Source organism: Patella vulgata, chromosome 6, assembly GCF_932274485.2.
Source record: "Patella vulgata chromosome 6, xgPatVulg1.2, whole genome shotgun sequence".
NCBI lineage: Eukaryota > Metazoa > Mollusca > Gastropoda > Patellidae > Patella > Patella vulgata.
In genome coordinates, this window is record NC_065884.2 from 53,706,254 (window position 1) to 53,730,287 (window position 24,034).

The 24,034-nt window shown below is 33.6% G+C and overlaps 1 protein-coding gene across 1 annotated transcript; it reads right to left on the reverse strand.

Moving 5' to 3' along the window:
• Positions 1 to 551: 551 nt before the first annotated feature.
• LOC126825306 (protein unc-13 homolog D) lies at positions 552 to 23,047 on the reverse strand. The gene is made up of 27 exons (XM_050554893.2): positions 22,566 to 23,047; positions 17,547 to 17,654; positions 16,489 to 16,548; positions 16,279 to 16,348; positions 15,619 to 15,838; positions 14,405 to 14,503; positions 14,194 to 14,263; positions 13,787 to 13,900; positions 13,271 to 13,357; positions 12,828 to 12,928; positions 12,048 to 12,207; positions 11,438 to 11,559; positions 11,232 to 11,322; positions 10,805 to 11,014; positions 10,133 to 10,293; positions 9,691 to 9,817; positions 8,920 to 8,988; positions 8,262 to 8,336; positions 7,602 to 7,706; positions 6,841 to 7,119; positions 5,963 to 6,103; positions 5,203 to 5,235; positions 4,366 to 4,524; positions 3,486 to 3,573; positions 2,714 to 2,876; positions 1,964 to 2,180; positions 552 to 1,319 (listed from the first exon to the last, which is right to left on the reverse strand). The coding sequence occupies exons 1-27, from the start codon at positions 22,857 to 22,859 to the stop codon at positions 1,185 to 1,187; spliced, it is 3,558 nt and encodes a 1,185-aa protein (XP_050410850.1). The 5' UTR covers positions 22,860 to 23,047; the 3' UTR covers positions 552 to 1,184.
• Positions 23,048 to 24,034: the final 987 nt, after the last annotated feature.

A 24,034-nucleotide genomic window follows, 5' to 3' on the forward strand; every position in this document is an offset into this window, starting at 1 on the left:
AAATGGGGTTTAACATCCTACTGTTCTGCTCCGACTGGGCTAATGAAGATGGGCATACGCCATGCTGTGTGCTATTGGAGCAGTTTTTCCCGGACAGCGGAGCTACGGCCCACTCTTATATCGAATTTCTACTGCCAAGGTATATTTTACGTGCATGCCAATGTGTACACGGGACCTCGAATTTTTGTCTATCCGAACTACTAGACAGCTGTCCTTGTCAGGCCCCGCGCCCTACACCACTAACAAGGGTAAACCCCGCCGGAAAATCCCTATGAACTTCCTCGGCAAACAACGGGACGGAACCCGCGATCTGAAAACTAGGGGGCCAGCGTCTTACCCACTTTAGCCACTATGACCCCTGATAGGGAAGAACACAGTGGGTAGCAATGACCATATTACACTTTAACAGTAGGGCATCTTTACAATTAAACTTTCGCCTTACAGGTAAGTCTAAATTAACTAAGTCTGGAGATTAAACGAATAGTAGGGATGGTCCCGTCTAGCATTAGTAAATGTATAAAGGAAAACAAAAATCGACTAATTTAGGTGACATTATTTATTGCATATTTACAAGTTAGTATATCTACTTAAATAATTTGATTGATCACATATTCATTCTTCGAGCTCATGTCAGATTTCATACCACTATCCAACACACAAAGTTCATAGAGCTAATAAATTTTTTTTGTACTTTTGTATCACTGTTTTCCTTATTAGTATTACAAAATACACGTACAACCCCACAATAGTTTTTTCCAGATCCACCGACTCGAACAAAACATTGTTTATTGATATTTTATCCATATAGTTTTTCTATGCAAAATTGTAATACAAACGGCGCACTGTATTTTGTTTGCAAGTCTGATTAAAATCTAAGCACATTATTTTGGAAAGGTTTATTAATTATCTCTTCGTATTCTCGATAATATAATGAACAATTTAATTCGTGATATGTTATAGTCCTTTCAAACACCATTCTGTTCATTGTTTTGGTGCACTTTAACATTTCACAATACAATTTAATAAGATTGACACGTCACATTGTCAACAATATGTCAAATAGCAGTCTTAAAGAAGAAAAAACCTGAACGGCTGAAATTGTTGAAGCCATATGAATCATCCTCGGATATTAAAAAAAAGCATCACTCGAGTTTTCGCAATGGAGTTATTTCCCTTTTCCTGAGTCAAAAGTTAAAGAAACCACACAGAGAAGATTTGGATGCACCATCAGTTCGTTTCGGTTGGTTATAAATAAATTTTAATCTTTCACTAATAAACCTTTTAGCTATTCTATCACTAGCTTGTCTCTCAGTTAAAATCTGAAATATACAATTGATAAAATATGGATAAACTGGATAAAATACACATTGATTATTGACATCAATAGCCTAGGTTTAGGGTTGCATTGTCTCTGTTAAAATTACGTCCAGATGTCCCGTTGCCGGTTGCCTATATGCTTTCAGAAAAGGGACAGTTCATTCGGGTGTTAGGTAGTTGGTATAGTTATAGTTGTCGTTTCTTCTGTTATTTTCGTGCCTTGAGTTTGGAATAACAGTTCCATCAGAGTACATGGAACATTTAACCTAACAAACAGTTATAAACTTTGTAATTGTCTGATATCATTAACCTAAATAGATTCAAATCCCAATCAATCATGGACATTTAATATTAGTCTAGTTTAACCAAACCCAAAAAACCTAAAGGGATTCCAAAGTCTGGTTAATCGAATGCTGTTATGGCGGCGATTGGCGCGGTAACGTGTAAGTCTGTCAGGCGTAAGTCAAGACGAGTTGGGCGTAAGTTCAAATTGCTCGAAAGAAATACGGGTAAATTTTCCGTTTTGTAAGACTGAAGTACCGTAGGTCATTAAAACATCTGCCTGCATACTACTTTCGGGCCGACTTCCATCTTCTAAATCCAACAATCATTCCTATTAGTTTTAAAATGGACGTTAGTGATGTACCTGAAATGGACCATGCCTGGGTTGTTTCGGTCTCTTTAATGGTAGCATCATAGCCTGTAGAGAATCAGTGTTTTCATTTTCTTCTAGTTTTTTTATGGCTGGCATGTGAATGGCAATTTCCCCTGCAAAATCATCAGCAGAAAAACTATCATGGTCGAACACCGTGAATAATATCACAGCCCCTCTTGTATGCATGTAACATTCTGGAACAGCATTACTGAAATAAAATGAAAGGGTAGATACGAATTAAAAGAAGGGAATTGGATCCCAGAACTGTCATTTATAACTGAATTTTAATATCAATTTTTATTCTCATTTAGTTACTTCACTTGCTGTCATGACTTGATTTTACCGAATTAGCCCACCGAACTTTGCATTAGGCCAAAAGTTAGGATTGAACTTTGTAGAGGACTACATGTTAGGATTGACTGAACTTTGTTAGACCACTTGTTAGGATCGACTGTACTTTGTATAAGACCACTTGTTAGGATCGACTGGACTTTGTATTAGACCACATGTTAGGATCGATTAGGCTTAATTTTTATCTTTACAACAAATTCTGAATCTTACATAATCTTTAGACTGGTTTCGCGAAAAAAAAAAAATAACACTATACACAATTGACTCTATTTATTTCGTCCAGTCCAAAGAGCATTGCTTGCTTTCTCTGACAGGTCAGGGATAGTTATTCAAAATATTTCGTTCGGAATCAACAGCCCCTGTTCACTGGAGTGAATTGCTGTTACTTACAAAGTGAAATCTTCATTAAATGTTGGGTTCAATGATTTATATACGATTTGTGTGCGTTTTGTTTTGTGTTTGGTGGATAACGTTATTGGTTTGATACAGATGTTAACATATGGGTCACTTTTACCAGACGAATCTAAACCTGGTAGATTAACTCCTCTTATCACTGAAATAGAAATTTGATATTCATTAATTAGCTAACATTGGCGATACTGAACTTCAGAACTAATGCATTCATTAACATTGCCAGTACCCAATGACAACAAGACTCTTTGATTTGTGTTTTAAAAAATAATGGCAATTTCATTGGATTTCTTTTGTTGGGTGACCTTATGTCTTCGTTGAATTTTTTACGCATATTGAAATTGAAATATTATAGATTTTGTGTTCCACTGTCGACATAGATAGCTAACTATGAAACTAATATTAATAAACAAGGACACTACCCCTTAATCACTAATGACAACAACACAGGTCAACCCAGTTCAGTGGGGCTGAGTCAGCATGTAAGTCTGGTCGTTCCACCCATGTACACATTAGTGTGTACGTTTGCTACGTAAAATAAGCCTTGGAAAAGGGTGCGGTTAGCCACACCGTCGTATTGTGCATGCAACCATATAATAAAATTAGCTGGTTTGGCCGAAAACGACCAAGACGTTAATGAGACGTTGAATTATGAGCGAAATTGGTTAGATCAATGCTCTATTGGCAACGCCTCACAACGTCGATGTCACGATTGTTAATATTGATTTAAAGTAATGATTAATTTATTAACCTTTAACATATATAGAAACGTTGCCTCCAGTTTCTTCAATAAAACCTGCCTTCACGGCTAAATGTCCCAAATATTCTTCTGGTGTTCTCTATAACAATAATATATAAAATAATAATCAACCAATCTTTAACTGAAAATTTATAATACAGAAAAAAAAATAAATACTAATAATTTTCAATGTAGATTGAACACCATCTACAATTTGTATTTAATAAGATAGTGATCAAATAAAAATAATATCGATTTAATTTTCTTGGATAAATGATAAAATAGATTGGTAGTGTGGCACCACTTTCCACCGCCTTCCATTAGCCGTGGTTAGGAGGCCATTCTAAACAATATAAAGCATGATCAGCATTAGAAGGTTATTCTGAACTTTATTCTAAACAATAAAAAGCATTAGAAGGTTATTCTAAACTTTATTAGCCGTGTTTGGGAGACCATTCTAAACAATATAAAGCATGGTTGCATTAGAAGGTTATTCCAAACTTTATTAGCCGTGGTTAGGAGATCATTCTAAATCATGGTAGCATTAGAAGGTTATTCTAAACTTTATTAGCCGTGGTTAGGAGATCATTCTAAATAATATAAATCATGGTAGCATTAGAAGGTCATTCTAAACTTTATTAGCCGTGGTTAGGAGACCATTCTAAATAATATAAAGCATGGTTAGCATTAGAAGCTGGTTCTTCTAAACTCTATTAGCCGTAGTTAGGAGGCCATTCAAAACAAAATAAGCATGATTAGCACCAGAAGGTTATTCTAAACTTTAGACTGGGCTGAAACTAAACGGTATATAGGTCCGAGACTTAAACTTTCTCATAATAATATACTTAATGTTCTAAATCCTGATCCATGTTTACTTTATAAAGAATCTTACCACACCATTGGCGAGGTTTTCATAATACACCAGCATCAGATCTTCTGTGGACATAGAATTTTCTTCTAATCTTTCTTTTACTAATTGATAGTTCCCCTTCTTTGTCATACTACAGTCCATGCCGCACTCAATAAAAAACGACGACACAGAATTAAAATGCTAAAAAAAACCAGATTTATTATTTAAAACATGGCAGAATAAAGGTTAAATATAGCGCTTAATACCACACACAATCAAAACTTTAGATATGGTCATTAAACATTTACATTGGTTTTAACTGATTCTCATCGCCATCTTACGTGCCTAAGAAAAATATAGTAATAACATTGTTGCAATCTTTTTTTGTACTTAATAACAACACTTTTTATTTACTTTTGCGATGCATCTATGCTGTGATTTAAAACGCAAAATAAAAGACGTTGCAGAAAATTAATCACGATGTTGTTTTAAGCGGATTTTTAGCGCCAAAATAATCGAGATCAATTATTGGAATAGATTGTGAAGTGACACAGTATATATTATTATGGCACGAGATTCGACTTGTTTACCTAACTTCAAAACGAATTAGTCTTAAAATAAAACTGTGATTTAACATAAAATAGTGTTCTATTTAGTTGGTTTCTAAATGCAAAGCGCTAATGGTTGTACGTGAATGTGCTGGATGTGATAATGGCCATTGTTGAATGTGTGACATGTAACGAAATGTGACAGATCTTTTTATAAAAAACGAATATCCCAAAATCAGAACTTTTAAGCTATTAAAAATTGAACTTGTAAACGAACAAGATGCTAAGAATTGTATGACACATTTATCAAATAATTAAAAGTAAAACGTACCATTTTCATATGTCGGTAATAATCAGGCATTCGCTGAAAAAAAGGAAAAGTTTAAACTAAAAAGAGATTTCAATAATAAGAATATTAATAACGTCTAATGCGTGTTACTTGCGCGTTTATGAATTGTAATGCTCAATGAATAATTCTAATTAATTTTATTGGTCTATTCCTAGACTTTCGCGGCATTCCAATGATTTGGTATTTCTGGTACCTACGAATTTCCGATTTGAAAATAGATCTAAGGCTCCGAGTTCATAAAGCATTCTCAGACTTAAGTTAAGAATTTACTCAAAATTGTTCGCCTTATTTTAACTAAAATATGGCCCTTTATAAAACATTTGTTGTTTTAATGTATCAAATACATCAATAAGAAACTATGTGCAAAGTTTTGTGTTTCTGGATCAAAGATATTTCTCATAAACAGTGATTGAAAGTTGAGTAAATTCTTAACTTAAGTCTACGAATGCTTTGTGAACTCGGGGCCTGGACACACGTTATAAGTTATGTTTTCCACTTGCAACCTGAGCATGAAATCATGGTTTACAGGTGATTCGGGGGATATTTTCGAGCTGTATACACTTAATTACCGTAATCACGACATTATTCCAACTGGATACCCCCGAAGTCCTTAAAATCACAGAAACTCCAAAAAATGTCTCTACATCTCTAGTTTGCATGGAGTTGTTGATCACACGATTATAACTCGTTCTAAGACAGTTTATTACTACAGTGTACATGTATTTGTTTAATTAATACTTACCCCAATTTGTAATTGTTCATTAAATATGGTCATCACCACATCAAAGAGATTCTCTAACATTATAGGATATATAGAGGACATTAGTCGAGTATTTAATGTTTCTAAATTAGTGGATAAATAACATAAGATTTCATCTATTGCCTGAAGAGAAAACAAAGAAAAACTATGCTAAATTTTGAAATTATAGGATATTTTTCCATACATATATCTTTGCTCCTGCTGCTATATTGCTTGAAATACAGCTATTTCAAAATATAAATTTCACATTGTGCTTAGGTAGTCTCACATAACTGACGGAATGAGAAGTGAACTCAATTTCATTTATTTTTTCTTTGCAGTGCAGTTTAAGCTTTCAAAAACAAACCACACTGATTCATTAGAATTAGGAATAAAGAACTGGTCTGCTTCCAGACACATAATTTCTTAAACATACATTATGCAAGAGCTAAATCTGTCTATTGCAGGTCTTTCTTTAGGCCTGAAATGTTATCTTAATTATTAATTAATTAACCTATCAAGACCATAATCAACTCTAGATGGCATCGCTAGCCTGCGATCTTTAGTGGATTATGATCCGATTTACTGCATAACTTTCCTTCACGATTTAGCGATTAAATGGATAATCAAGACTATGATGTTTATCATACTGACTTTAGTAATGATGTTCAAGGCTAGCCGGAAATTTCAACCGCTTAGTTCTCGGTTCATAGTGGATCAATTTGAATGAAATTTTCAGCAAATTGCCTTTACATTATCTAGTTTTTAACTATTATAGTGAGAACTGTCAACTCGTTATCGAATCTCCCATAATGTATCTTTAATAATAAATTTATATTATGCTTCCTAATGATCCGATTAAATACAAGAACACATCCTACCGACACTCTCTCGGGTTCTTTAGTCAAGTTCTCCATATTTTGTTGTATGTTGACTTTCATTTTATTGCCAATTTCTTGTAATAGGAATTTACTTTTCACTAAAATGTCACATTGTGTCGTTGTTAATAGTCTATTTAAAGTTTTTAAAGACTGTTGTCCCACAGAATCGTCTTCATATTTTGATGATATAGAATCCGACGTTGCCTGCCAATTTAACAATTCGGGTAGTTCATATAGATATTGTCTCACATGTTCTATGTTATTTAATGTAATACACAGCTGAAAAAAAAAAGAAAAACATGATTAACATTACAAAGTTGCTGATATCTGATGAAGAACTTAAATTTGATATTGCACTCGGTGTCGTTTAAAAATCGGGAAAACGAGCAAAACGAAATTATAATGTAATTTTAAGAGACAGACACTTCAAAAACTATCGACAAAAAATCACAAAATGACAAGTAGTCTACAATTGATTGAAGAACTAAATTAGAAAGTATTAAACAGCGTATTAGTAACATGTATGACTAACATAATATGGTTCAATGTTTTATTTCAATAATCCGCTTGCTCGTATGGGACTTCAGCAGTGGGAGGAAACCGGAGAACCTGGATAAAACCCACGACATTGGACAGGTGATCCTACTCCTTATCCTTGTCACTTTCAGTCACCCTCAAGGGAGAAATCGACAACACGCCACCTGACTAAATGACAGACGCGTTAAATCAATCGCCCCAACCCCGAATTAATTTCAACTTACTCTATCATGAACATCGAATTGTTCCTCATGTGTATCATAATAACAATTTCTCTCTAAAATATTATGTATTTTATCAGCATACATTCTCGCACCATCACATATTAACTGCAATAGATATATTCAAATATTACTATACCAACGTAAGTGACTATATAATAATTTATGGTACGGGTGCATATATAGCCAGTAAATACCATAACTAGGATCGGAACTTGTTGTTAGGCAATCAAAATTGCAGCGTCCAATTTCTACGAAAATAATTTAGTACTAAATTGTAATGATTCGCATGTAAAACGCTGTGCTACCCAATCATCTCATTTAATTTAAAAATTTGATTGCGTAGACATTAACGCATTTGTTTCCATACTGATATCTATTAAAGTTGAAATTATCATAATGAACCAAATAATTTTTAAGTTAACCACGCTCTTAACTGCATTTTGTAACCAATATATTCCTAATTATGACATTGCCGCTGATATTTGAGAATGATCTATAAAATCGTCCTCTATACTTCTCCCTTAGACCAGAACGCCCGACAATAGTAACGTCACTTATTTAATCTCGCCAGATAAACTAGTTGTTAGATTTTAGGCTGTAGGCATATAACCATTAAAGTCACATGGCGGTTGTGTTGAATCTGTGTAAAATTATACATACATCTGTTATCTTTGTAACCCCCATCATAGCTAAATCAGGTAACTGATAATCTATCTCTCTCCATTCTTCTGTTATCTGAGATAAAACATTACTTCCGAATTAATAAAGGAATATTACAAGATATAGCCTTAATAACGCGATTTTGTTCAAATAGACTTATTTCTAGAAGTCCGTCAAATAAAGTAGAAACATTTATATTTTAAGAATGCACGGAGTATACATGCTGTTTCTAGAACACCCGGTACCATGTCTCATTTGAGACTGGGAGAGAAATGGGGTTTAACGTCCACTCGACACAAACTAGGTCATTTCGGGACTAACATATGGTTCAATTTTATTTCAATAATTCGCTTGCACGTAGGGGTCTTTAGCAGTGGGAGGAAATCGGAGGATTCGGAGAAAACCCACGAGGATGGACAGACGCCCCTACTCCTTGTCACGTACAACCGGGGAATCGAAACCCCGCCAGTTGACTCAATGACAGACCTTATGATACAAAGCGCACACGCTAACCATTCGACCATCCAACCACCCTTTCTCATTTGAAGAACTCGTATAGCTAGCAAACAGTATGTTAAGCCCTCCTTGTTAATTCAACATGGGAAAAACAATTACTAAAATTACCCAAAATACAAATTATTAAAGTCGTGAAGCATACCTTGGCAAAGCAGGATAGGGTATCAACTGATGAATTAGAAAATTTGACGAGCGATGTAACCAAGACAACCTAAAACATAAAAATATTATATAATACGAGTCTTATTATAGATGCCGTGTAGCTTAACTATAATATAAGGTCCGTTTTACTACATTGATAATCACGACAACTATTGTACTACATTGATAATCTCGACAACTACATTGATAATCTAATTATATACCATTATAACTATGTAGAACAGGGTGGAGAGATTATTTTTCATCGCGTGTTATCTAAAAACCCACGGTGTCTCATTGTTGTCAAGCCTGTGACTGGATCACCATCCCTACGTTATAGAATCACAAATTATATGCACTTTTTTGTAGAGGGGATGGGGTGGGTGATGTTCCCTGCAAAGCAATGCTATTTGCAAACTAAATTGAAATCGGCATTCATACATTTCATATCTGTGTTTACCACCGCGAAGAATATAATGTACTAGTATTCGGCCAAACCTGTGGTTCCTCAATATACTCAATTGTAGTAGTGAGTTTCGTCATCCACAATTTTCGGAAGATCTTATTCTATGTTTCTTTTGTAGCGTCGGCCAATTAAAGAAGTTCGAGTATTGAAACCATCTTACTTTCACATTAATTTTGCATTGCGGATATACAGATTACATGTTATCATCGTATTACGAAACATAGTATTATGGAATACAGATCGTAACGTATGTCGCGAACAGTTTTAACAAAGTTTTACTCTTTATAAAAAAATCCAATTCCTTACATCTTTGTCTATTTCTAGAGCTTTTTCTACACGAGATATGCATTGTGTTCTGAATGTCTGTAACCAAAACACCAGCGTTGTCTGAAACCAGGACTGATATTGACTATATGATATTCTAAACAAGTCTCTGAAAATTACAAAGAAAACAGTATTCATTCAAAACAAAAGTTTCAGTAAGGCATTTGATGTTATCCATTTCTGGGATAAGCTTTGACAATTTCCAAAACGTATCATGCTTCGTGAAATTTTCATGAAGTACCAATGAACCAAAAAGTTGATCATGCATTGGTAATATTGTTTTCAATATTTAAAAACCATGTTTTATATTTTGGAGGCAACTTCCTTAAATCTGTTAATTAATACTCAATACTCAAAACGTTTTCATCAGTTTGTATTAATTTACGGACAATATAATTAAAGAGGAAATTCGTCCTTAACTAACCTGTCAGTAAGTGTTTCTCTGGCGATTACATAAAATCTTCTTATAGCTAGATATAACTGTAATGATAGCTTACTAGATTGAGCGATATTTACAGGGTAAAAATGATATCGTGTCTGATATCTATCCATCTCTATCATCTGAGATCTAACCTCTTTCATTATCTGAAATAGAAAATAAGACAAGAACTTGCTTTGACACTAAGCATCATCCAAAACAACGACAAAATACAATTTGAAAATATATAGTAATTGTATAATTGTAATTGTTTATTGCCAAATACATAGTATATCGGTTTTACAAAACAATAGTTCACAACAAAGTAATATTGGCGGATATGTACAATTATGTAGGATTAAAGGCATTACAGCAAACTGTTGGAAGTTGGTATATTGACCTATACTATAGTCAACACCTGTTTTTGTAGTTATGTGTTTATATTAAGTAACATAATAGATACGCACAAGTTTTGTTTTGGAATAAATAGGGAGATATTCTGTATTTATGTATTAATGCGAGTTTGGTTAGACTCATATACACGAAACTCACATAAATGCATGTTCCTGAAGTAACGACTGCGAGTTTCACAACATAATATACGATAAGATGTACGTAGTTAAAGCGAGATCAAGTCTTCAATTGAAGATGATATGAATGATGTAAAGGGTTACTTACTGTATTTTCTGCTATTAATATTACTGCTCTGTAATAGTTGATATTAAAAGCCTTATAGAAAGTAATTATTACACCTAGTTGTGTACAGTGCGATGTTAATTTATTAATGATATCAACACATTTTGTACATTCTGTCATAACTTCATCCTTCATAACACTATGATTTCTCACTTCTTCCATTTCTACTTTTAACCACTGTCTTAAATCACTCTAAAATATAAAAATATTGGATGTCAACAGGCAATGCTTACACTTTCGTCATTTACCATAATGCTATATACATGTACTCAAAATATGTTATGCATTCCATACGATTTAGTTGAATTAAAGAATATTTCCTAGAAATAATTCAGTCTACAATATATCTTTTCGAAATAATTAAATTGTAGTTAAATCGTAAAAATTATAATATAATTATCTATATTACTCTTAGCTTTAGCAAAATTCTTTCGGCTAAATCTTCCTGTGGTGTACTACTGGAATCCCACAAATCTAATCCTAGTAACTCTTCTACTATGCTGAAAAGATATAGAAGATACCAAACAGTGTAAAATGCTGAATTCCAGGGATATTGTTTTATTTCTAATCATATAGTTATTAACATACTGTTATAATACTAACAATACTACTTACCCTAATTTGCATTTGAGTATAGTTAAATTATCTACTGTGGGTGGAAAAAGACAAGGTAATTCATCAACTCTGTTACTAATATTTGTTATATACTTTCTAGTAGCTGTTCTGAACACACATATCTATCGTAAATAATATAATCATAATATCATTAATTAAAGGAAACACTGGAAAACAGGAACACTCAATTATCATGTTCTTTTTTTTTATCTAATCAAGACTTGTAAATATGGATATTAGTGAAAGGCGAAAATGCTAATAAATGTATTATTGTTTATTTAGGAGATAAACACTTCCTGTTACGAATTTAGAGGGAAGTTATTGACCACTTTACCATACTTGGATAATTTAAAGATCGTTAAATGGACATTAAACCATTGACAATGGTGACTATAGAGAAGCCTAGTTGAAACGTCACTGCAATTAAATGTAAGTATTTTGTTGTTCCAGATAGTTATTTTTATTTATTTATGTTTGTCAATTACTATATGCCATTTTATTTCACTGGACATACAACATGAGTTAATTCTGGTCATTCATAAAAGCTTCGTTGATATGATTCTCTACAAATTATACGACATTTTAGAAACCAAACAAACAAAATACCAACCTCTGCATCGCTCAGTGGCATTCTTTCTGTAAATGTTTTGTTGCCGACTTGTTTAGCCATCCATATGATTAATACAGCCTCCACTGCCTTACGTAAAGTTGCATCTTTAATAAGTCTATGATGAATTCCGGATGCCAGTTCCAATAATATTGTTAAATCCCTGAAACACATCCAGATAAATACATTTACTGGTATACTACTAAGATTTAGATCAATCTTGTCTGAAAACAAATCTAGGTACTCTACCAACCCCGTCAAAAGATGATTCTACATTGGAAATGATAATTAAGCTATTTGTAGATTTTGATGGTTTCAAAAATACTTTATAATTCATATCTGACTTCACTGTTAATACCTCAAATGTTTTTTTCTTGCTTTGATTGATTATTTCTCAGTCTTTATATGAAGCTCTAGTTTGATCGTATTTGAATAAAATTATGCATACAAAAACCTATTTATGTCTGGGGTCTGAGAATACCACTTGTTGCCGACAACGTTTTTTGTGCGACGTGTCCGCACAATGGTTAAAACATTTATTCTGTACTTTTACGTTCAAAATATTTAACATTTCGGTGGTTGTCAAATACTTCATGAGATTCGTTTCTTGATTACCAGTTACGACCGACCATAAATTTTATAATTATCTAGATTTGACAACAAAATGTATCTGTTAATGATGCCATATTGCTCATGCCAGTAGGATCTTCTGTTCGTCGGGATACCCGCTCGAAAAATAAAAATAGGACTTCGAATGATACTGACAGAAAAATGAGAACTTACATTATGGACTGAGACAATGGTGAGATTCTGTTAGCACTGGCAAAAACATCCAACAATCTTCGACTTTTATCGGATAAAGACATTTCTTTCTTTAATTCTTTCTGAAACATGACAAACATTTACATTCAAATTAATTGCTCAGCATTTTAAGTACATGTATATTCTAATATTGGATCGATAATCGACAACATGTCATAATATTGGATCGATAATCGTCGACATATCATTAATTCTCCTTTACATTCACACCTATTTCTCAAGATTAACCCCATGGAATGCTCGGCATTTTAAATACATGTAAATTCTATATAATATTGAAGCGATTTACCATATGCTTAATTAACAGGTTTCAAGCTTAATATCGTCGACATATTAATTCGCATAATTCATATAACCCCAATTTAAAAAAAAAAAGAAAAGAAAAACATAATGTGTATTCTTACCTCGGCTACATAAATACTATGTTGATGAAACTGTAATGATGCTTGATGATAATCTTCAGCTGAGAACAAAGACATATGCTGACTATCCTAAAATATATACATAATACACTTAGTTAATAACCAAAACTAACACAGTTATATGGATCAACAATCACTGGTTTAGTATATATTATAAGTGCGACGTTTCTATATAAGTATCCTGTTATAGTTATCAAGCTTATCGAAACGTCCCATACTAAACCAGTGATTGTTGTCCAATATATAACTAAATGATTATAGTTAAAACCAGATAATAACGCCTTTTGCAATAAAAACCAATTTATTAGATGGATCGAATTTGTAGAAAAAATACCCGTGATGAATTTATTGGAAATTTGAGGTTTTTTTAGAACATACTGCGAGATTATATAAAAGATAATACTCGTGTTAAATTTATTGGAAATTTGAGGGTTTTTTTTAGAACATACTGCGAGATTATATAAAAGAAATAACATAAATTTACATTGCTATTTTTACCTGAACATGAGATAATGACAGTTGTAGATGGCACTGTCCAATACGAGGTTGTGTTTTAGTACCATCCACGGGAAAAATATCAAACCAAGCGTTTACACCCTGTACCGGTATATCCTATTAATAAAAAAAAAACAAAATTACACAAATGGACGATAATCCTGGTCAATTTTATTTTACAAAAGCAAAGGCAGTTAAAAGCGGGGAAATTAGATACACATCATAAATATCAAATTAATTAAAGCAGTACAGCCTTGAATAAATTCATTATTGTGAAGTATATTAACTTATAAATCCAAGCTATTAATAAAAAACTGTGATATAAAGTATTACCAATGTCACTTGAGCAATCAATATGACAAATAATATACAAGTACATTTTTTTTAAAACAAAGTATAACCATTCTTACCCTTACTGGTATAACAATAGAACCGATATTCACATCTAAGTTTTTCTCAAGATACAATTTTTTGAATAACCTGAAAAAATTTCATAAATATTCATCACATATTCATTACGATGTTTTAATGGAAATTGCTAAATTATCAGTGATCCGAAAAGGATCTGCATTATTTGATTTGTATTGTATTTTGAAATGTTACAAGGAATTCAAAACCTACCCCCGAAATTGTTTCTTTTTTTCAGATTTTTTCTCGTTGCCAGAATTTTGTTGAAAAACAAAAATATGTAATTCATCTGACAACAGTTCTGTTACTTTCCTGCAACATAATATTGAGAAGCAATATATAAAACAAGCTAATAGTGAGAGCCGATGTCGACTGAAGACATTGGCATAATTTATACATATATTTCTATTAAACAGGCATTGCGAAAGGGCTAAATCTTCCTATTGCAGGTCTTTATTTAGGCCTTAAATGTTATATAAAATATTAATTAGAATTTATTTACATGATAAGACCATACTCAAGTCTCGATGTCATGAGACAGGTCCGATTTAAAGTAGATTAGAACGGTTTGGCCATTTAATGGTTTAATCTTAAAATTGTGAAGCGAGGTTAAGCATCGAACAGCCAGGGGGATGGTTACAATCAGTGCACACATCTTCTCAGACCTTCAAAGGCTAATATCTTCGCCCAGAATAAAGTAATTTGAATGAAATTTTCAATATATTCATTTTGCATTATCCACTTTTAACTATTATAGCAAGAACGGCCAGCTCTTTATCTATCTAAATCTTACATTATGTATATTTAAAGTAGCTAAGTCTCTAACTCAATATCATCCAAAATCTTCAACATTCAAAACGCGAATTATTTGTCAATTTAAATCAACATTGATGTTGTGATCTTACCGGGAAAACATGGGCTTCCGATATCCAATATTCAAGACAAAATAAACATTTTACCATTGGTACACGAATCGTGTACCATAATGCGTTTCATCGCCATTTGTAACAAGGAACTCGGAAAACCGGGCTAAGCATATTCAACAAGTCATGTCAAACGGTGACATCATATTCTTATCTGGAGAGCATGCGCAATAAATACTATCGGTGTAGACTGGAATAACCAGACACTAGAGATTTCAATTCGATTGAGACTTCTGGCGTATTTCGCAGAACATAACTGATTAGAAATTAGAGTAAAAACAAAAACTATTGAATGTAAATCAGTTTATATGCATTCATATTACATTATTATGTGCGTTGCGACCCATTTGTGTCAATTTCTAGATCCCAAATATTAGCGATTTAGCTCCTTTAAGAAACTAACAATCAAATTATTTAACACTATGCTTAACCTAAACAGAGAATGCTAACTTATAATATATATTGATGTAACGAAAATATACACAAAGTGAACAATGTACTTACATCTGAAATTCTTCATTCCAGTTCGGTTGTTCAAGAGAATGAGCTAGTTGAGTTTTCATGATTGTAATTGGCATTTCTAGTCGTTTTAATAACGGGCTTCCTTTCGGACTGCCTTTCGGACTGACTTTCGGTGAAGGTTTAAAAGAAACTTTTGATAACTGAGCATTTCTCGACCTTCTGGGATTTGACGATAATTGTAGAACACAGTAAGGCTTGTAATCTGTAATTATAAAAGATGATATATTTATAACAAAAGTGAATAATTAATGAAATTATAGGTCGCCGAAAATCAAGTGTTTTCCCATGTCTAGTTTATGAATCCAGTTGTAAAAGATTGTACCTCACGAAGTCGTTCATTATGGGTCTTAAATTTTGAAAAAAAATCGAAAAATCGTTGACATGTGTATGGATGGATATACAATGAATCATTAACTGTATTAATGAATAATAAAATAAAGAATGCGTGTAGGTTAGTCAAAGATAAAATGAGCGTCGTCTATGTAATAACAACAATAGCATTTTAAAATGGATTACTCATTATTTTGTATAATAATCTATGTGCATTGACATTCTATAATTATGTGCATTTTAAATAATGTGCTTCAATGATTATAAATGAATAATGCGTAGGCCCGTTGAATGATAAAATCAGTTTTATACCTTTATATTTATCAGCTATATCAACATATTTAGCTTCTATAACCCTCACTCCAAGCATCATCTGTCTTGGCTGAAATAACAATTTGGATTTGATGATAACATCTAGTAATTATTCTTATATTCCTTCCTTGTTCATTCACTGAGACGTATTAATTTGTTGCTTTGAAGGGTATTAATATAAAATCATTTGTATATGAATCATAAACGAACCTTATTATGAATTTCTTGTCTCAGATACCTTTCGTGGTCATACTGATCAACTTCAAATACCTGAAAAATAAAATAGGAAAATCATATATTGTTTCGTATTCTGCTGATTTTAAGATTTTACTAACAGAACTTTTATCTCTAGTTCAAATATTTTGTCATTATTACTACGTAGTTAAGGAGATTTACGGAAATGTTTGAGTAATCACAGGGTTGACAGTATTGATTAGTGCCTATCTCTTTCGAGTTCTAAAGTTCAACACGACATTTTTCTTTTTCCGGGGTGAAAGCTATCTGAAATGACATTAAAAGTATGTGTTTAGGTGTATGGAATACAAATGAAATGAAATGGGGTTTAACGTCCTACTGTTCTGCTCCTATACTGGGCTAATGAAGTGTGCTATGAGGGAAATTTTGCCCAGGCAGCGGCACTATCGCCTACTCTTATATCGAATTCCAACTGCCAAGGGATCTTTTACGTGCATTCCAATGTATACACGGGACCTCGGTTTTTCGTCTCATCCGAAGGATTAGACAGCTGTCCTTGTCAGACCCTCCGTTCTGCACCACTGACAAGGGGGAAACCACGCCGGAAAATCTGGATGAACTTTATCGGCCAATGAAGGGATCGAACACCCAACTTCCAGACTAGCGAGCCAGCGTCTTAACCAACTAGCCACCGTGTATGGAATGCATGGATGAGATGAACTAATACTGCACTAAATACAGCAGCAATCCCCATCCTTGCCATGAACTCGTTTCAGTAGAAATAGAGGCAGTCACATGACTGTTTGTCTTAAAGGTGCCAAGGTAAATGACCCATACCATCCTAATGCTAGGTTCCCACTATCACGATTCGCGCTACGATTGAAATCGTGCTTTTAATCGTGGAGTAACGTGGTTATCCTATCAGGTCTTATCATATACTGTGGTCAGTCGTAGCAATCGTGTTGATCGTATCGAAACGTATCCGAACGTATCTGCACGTACCAGATCGTGAACTCAATAGGCACAATCCTACCGTAACGCATCTTTTGTAGCAGTAACGTATTTTATTTTACCTCCCTAAGATGATCTATCAAGTCACCAGGTCGTAGTCCCACACGTTTATCAGTTGTACCCAACGGATGTAGTAAATTCCGTAATAAACCTCTATATAATGTTTCATGCTGAAATACATAAAACACACAAACTATACATAAACTTGTACGGATATTTAGAAAACCGGGAAATATGTTATAGTAAAAAATTAAGTAACTAAAATATACTAGTAGCAAATTTTTCTACGCCACTATTAAAATTCAAGAAATCTGAACAAAAATTATTGCCAGTATTAGCTCGTCCTTTTTTCCGGTAAAACCCTCCATCATCTCTCTGTATGATTTAAAGGTTGAAATACAGATCTGGGTATTGTTGTAGAAGATACCTGACTTCATGAGTATATATCCGTACCTTAAAATCAATTGAAAGGGGAGGTGGAAGGGGCGGGTGGGGATCCCTATTCCCATCCTTGTCATTAGAAACTATGACATTCCTTAATCGAACAACTAATACTGGATAATCACAATATTGACATACTTAAGAGTCCTTATACCTGTTTTATAGTGTACTTGACATTGTCCTGCCTTCTCAAACATGAGCAACAAGCCCCTACTTCACTTATCCATACGGGTGTAAATTGTAGGATGGTACATCCTCAACACCCGACTACCCACTGTCATTCATAGCATGTTACAAATCAGATGATAGGTTCTTACATTAATGTCAGGTCAAGATGTGACCATTATGTATGGGCACGGTCATAACAAGCAAAGCGTCGTCAAAACAGAAGGTAGCAACAAAGACAAAGATTACCGTGCAGGACAAGGTGTACAAGGGACCTCGGTTTTTCGTCCCATCCGAACGACTAGACAGTTGTCCTTGTCAGACCTTCCATCTTGCATCAACAAACAAAATTTTAATAGGTTCACACAGGAAATCACTTATGATTATTTATATATCCAACAACTTTTGGGCGCATCAAATAAATAAGTAATGGGTAATTATTCGATAACGTGATGATCGTGTATTCTATTATACTCAGATTTGATAAAACATTGACGTCGATAGGAAACATATTCACGATAAAATGTCATTGCTTATCCTCCATATGATCTTAAAGATGACTTGGCGTTTTAAATTTAAGCTACATCAACATGCATGTCAATCTATAATGCACATTCATGGACACGTTCACTATACATGTATTCAGTAAAATAATTCGCTGATCAAACAGCTATAACTAAAGAAAAAACATTTCGTTTGTGTATAATAGTGTTTGTATATGTGTATATAATATACAATACAATAATACAATGTTTGTGTATTATAATGTTTTGTATACTAAATAATATACAGTATAATGATACATTGTATTGTGTAAATGGGTACTAAAAGGTAGCCAATACAATATGTTTAGAAAAGAAACTCAGAAAGATGGACAGGGCTGTACGAAACATTAGCAGAATATTATTACTTTGTTTATCTTAAATTGTTTCAATGGCATGTTGTAATTGTACAGAAAAAAAACGATGTGAAATCAACAGAAACATAACACGTTACTTGTACTTTTGATTGCGTATGGTTTTAAACTTTATTATAGATTTCTGGAACAGTCATTATGAATGTTGATAAGAGATGCTACCTTTAGAAATTAATGGTTACTGTTTGATGAACCGACTGCTCTTGGTTGTATATAAATATTCCAAATGCATAGATATGCCTCAGCAGTTTGAGCATACACATCCGGCCTCCAGTGTAGCCTACTATAGTAAATTCTTATTATATCTTGAACATTTATGTTACCACTACGAAATAAAAATGTCCCTTTTTACTTTTAGTTTTTTTACAAATTTCAGTAAAGTATATTTTCGTAGTCAGTTAATATCACCAAACGAATGAATGAAAAGGTGTTTAACGTCCTGCTTGTCTGCACCGACTAGGCTAATGAAAACAGACTTACGTCATATAGTGCGCTTTGGGGAGATTTTGCTCGGACAGTGACACCACAACCTACTTTTATTTCGAATTCCATCTGTCAAGGGTTCTTTTACGTGCATCCGAACGACGAGACACTGTTTTTGCCAGGTCCTCCATCCTACCCAATTGACAAGGACAAACAGCGCCGATACCATGACGCCACATAATTTTTAAATATACTCTACTTCGCGTCATCAACATATAAGAGTGGTTTGTTGTATTCTTGCATTCAGACTATTCATATTCATATAACTGTGTACCATAGAGTGAATAAATCTAGATTGTCAATATGTTTATATTAAACTGGGTCACATTTTTTCTTATTGATAACAATTTTGTAGTTGACATGCTATAAGTGTCAAGGCCTGCAGACATACTACAGCTAGCTATCCAATGAAGATATCAGTGGAAATATCCACCTAGATTGTAACGATTGCATCGTATAGGGGTAATAAAACGTGAAATTTCTATGCAACTCAAACTTTGGGGGTGAACCATAAAATCTTTGTATAGGTATTCAAGTACTACTGTATTCAATAACAATGGATAAATTCGGTAAGCAGCGAATAATGTCACATAAATCGCTGTAATTTCTTGCAAGACCCCGCTACTACCTCGCCTATCTCCTCCAAATAAGTTACCCCATCGTGCACTGAATTTGGCGATGTAAATAAGAAAGCTGAAGACCCACGCTATTAACACAGAGAAGATCATTATCAATTAAGAATGTGATGATCAGTTGAATTATGTTGGGAAACCAACCGAGAAGCCATTTATAATACCAATTCGAGAAGCAGTATCAGGTAGAAGCCAAGTCTGCAATGCTTCCATAATGTAAGATGACATAATTTGATTCATGTAGGAGTTATTGAATTTATTTTTTTAAAAATTTGATACGATGCGTTAAGTTTACTCAATGGATAACACAATGTTTTTATACATCATTTACAATAAGCGACATCGTTTAGCTGTCTTGTTAAACAGGTATTGAATAGACCTAAAATTACAGTGTATACAGTTTAAACATCTAATTGAAGTAACTACAGTATATTAATAAAGGGCTGTCAAGCATGAAATTAATAATATTTCAATTAGGAAAATTTTTTTTTCTAATCCGTATTACCCGCTATATTTCTGTAACCAAAAAACGCATGAGGTAAAAACGCCAACGCCATCAAATTATCGCATATACAAATTTTCACATTAACACAATTGAATGTTAACAACTCAAATTATAGCAAGGATGCAGAATATATGTGCTTCGTTTTCTGTGATTCTTTCTGTGTCTATATATTGTATGAAAATGTAATTAATATTTGTTTTTCAATATTAAAATAAACCGCTTGTTGCTGATTTTCAATTATCCATGAGTGCCATTTATCGATTGAGCAAATTAAAACACGGCAACAATTTATATTGAACACAATCACTGGTTTATTATACACGGGATACGACGTTTCGACAAGTGCTCTTGTATCGTATTGGAACATGAATTATAAAAGCCCCAACATACCAGAATAAAAGTTAATTAGGAAGTTTAATGTCAAAAGTGTTTAATTTAAAATAAAACCCGTAAAAAACACATTAATCAAAAAAAAAAAAAAAAATACTCAAATAACTTTTAAGTAACTTGTATTCCATATAATTATGGAAAAGCGTAAAATTTTAAGTGCGTTTAGATATTGTAGATTTTTTAGGGATGAATGGAAATTTTCAATTCCTTGCTTAAGGTATGATGCAGCTACCAAAACAAAGTTTTCTTCTATATGTGAATCAGCTAACTTTACAAATTCATTTACAACAGGTTGTAGTGTACTAAAAAGGCCTCCAAAAATGACCTCTGCAACCAGAGAAGAAATTTGTAAATTATAACATCGTAATTTTAAGTATCTATATTGAAAGTAAAAATGTAAGAAAAATTTTGGCGGAAAAAATATATGGTTAATAAATTAAAATGAAAAAATTGGCGGGAAAAATGGATTCCGGAGTGAGCACTGATTATGCCATTCATGTGTCATTCAAATGGGTTATATATTGAAATTCACGCCAGCAACTTATTTATCTTTGATAAATAAAGTACATGTAATAATAATTCTACCATTTCTTGCATTTCAGCCCATTGTTCACAAAGGCTTTTATACTTCGATGTGTTTGATTACAAGATAACAACATTAAAATAGTACAATATAATCCTTGAGATATGTGTGAATTATTCCATGACCCCGGTCTAGATAACTAATCAAATCAATGATTGCATTATAATGATTGCATTATAGATTGTAATTTGAAATGAAATGGGGTTTAACGTTCTACTGTTCTGCTCCGAACTGGACTAATGAAGACGGGCATACGCCATACAGTGTGCCATGAGGAAAATTTTGCCCGGACAGCGGCACTACGGCCTACTCTTATATCGAATTCCATCTGTCAAGTGATCATTTACTTGCACGCCAATGTGCACACGGGACCTCGGTTTTTCGTCCCATCCGAACGACTAGACAGCTGTCTTTGTCAGGTTCTCCCTCCTGCATCACTGACAAATGGGAATCACGCCGGGAAATTTGGAAGAACTTTCTCGGCCAATGCAGGAATCGAACACCCGACACCCAGGTTAGCGAGGCAGTGTCCTACCCACTTAGCCACCGTGGCCCCCAGATTGTAATTTAATCATATATATAGTTTAATATATTGATAACAGACGCCATTACTACTGACAAATAAAATGCTAATAAAACAGACACTTTATAAAGATTTTACGGAACGGTACATGTTTCATTGCTTCTTCAAATAATATGACGGATTTTCGGTAGTATTGTGCGTCATTTCAAAATCTGCCCGATTTGCGATTTTCAATTGAACTGATGATTTGCGATTTTCATTTGAACCGATGTTTCTTTGTTAAATAGCATACCGGCATATATTGCATAACCAAGAAACCCATTCGAAAATCCATGTAATCAGAATCAGCCTAGGTGGTTTGCCTTAACGGGACACATCGTAAACTGTTTTATTTTAGAGGCAAGGTGCATACACTTTAATCACTAATCAATCACATGGCTTACCTTGAAGTTTGTAGAATAATCCACAGAGTCCTCGCTTGATTCGTCTAAACTATTCCTACTCTCAACGTCCGAGTATCGGTTCTGATAATCACGAATATGAACATCAGGTCTAAGAAAGGAATTGTCAAAGGATTTGGTCTTTCTGGATATACGAAGCGATCGCCTTCCATCGCCGCGGCTTAGTGAAGATTTTCTCCGAAGACTCAAACGATGGAACACTCGGCTAAAAACTCCACCGCTTGACGTCACCGAATCTTTATCTTCGGTCGACGTAATAGATCTCGTGTCGGCCATGTATAAACGTCAAATGAATCACTTCAACTGATTCTTTCATTTTTCTTCAAGAAAATTTCGTCAGATCCAAATTAAGCCGAAACGGGGCTAATCTGTCCCCTTCCTCTCTCTCTTCACGGTGTTACAAAAGCGTTCCACCTATTGACAACTACGAATAGTTCACTTTGTCAGTGGCTCGTAAAATGACATGTATCACACGGGTCCGTATAATTTAAGGCAACAGAAAATAGTTATTTGTTTTATGCAGTTGTGTTTTACTTATCCGTTGAAACATATTTTACACGATAGGATAGATGTCGGCAAATTCGTTATTTGTGTTATCAATCTAAGGTCAAATTAACTTTTACTACTATTGAATAATAACTGTAGATCTTCTAAAGCTTCAAAACCAAAATACTTAAACATGCATTATGCAAGAGCTAAATCTGCCTATTGCAGGTCTTTCTTTAGGCCTGAAATGTTTCTAAAGTATTAATTAGACATTAATTAACTGATCCAGGCCTTAATCAACTCTCGATGGCATCAGATTTCTCCGATATTAAATAGATTAGAATGGTTCAGCGATGCTTTGATTTAATCAAATATGGAGGACCGAGAGACTTAGCTTCGATCAACCAGTACGGTGGTTGAAATTATTGCACACGTCTGTCAAACCTTCAAAGGCTAACATCTTCGCTTGCAATAGAGTAATTTAAATGAAATTTTCAAATTATTCATTTTACATCATTTACTTTCGAACTATTATAGCAAGAATGGCTAGTTCTTTATCTAAATTTTACATAATGCATCTTTAACCTAATTACCTGATTACTTTCTCGAATGTATAGCCAAATCATCCACCTATTTGTAAAGAGGAACACAATATTAATTAACAATTAAAGATAGCAAATGCTTAAACCTTTACTTTCATCAGGACACCGCTTCCAGAGTTTCCCCTTAATTATGTTTCTTTAGTTCAGAGAAAATATGTTTACAGATCAGGAGTTAGATCTAAAGTCAATCAAAACAAAGCACGTCAATCATCAATAAGATCAATTCGAATTTTACGAAATGTTCAATTGGGACCACATGTCCCATTCAAAATATGGACATTTTCAAAGAACTCCAGTATAACTTAATAAACACGTGTACTTTGTCCACTTTAATTATCATTACTTCAAATTTCTGCATACATT

Bases quoted from the DNA above. Each gene is read 5' to 3' on its own strand.
- LOC126825306 (XM_050554893.2), bottom strand. From the start codon at position 22,859: ATGGCCGACACGAGATCTATTACGTCGACCGAAGATAAAGATTCGGTG. The intron at 17,655-22,565 runs GTAAGCCATGTG...TATGTATTTCAG, and splicing joins ATTATTCTACAAACTTCAAG to CATGAAACATTATATAGAGG. The intron at 15,839-16,278 runs GTATAAAACTGA...TTATAATTACAG, and splicing joins TATAGCTGATAAATATAAAG to ATTACAAGCCTTACTGTGTT.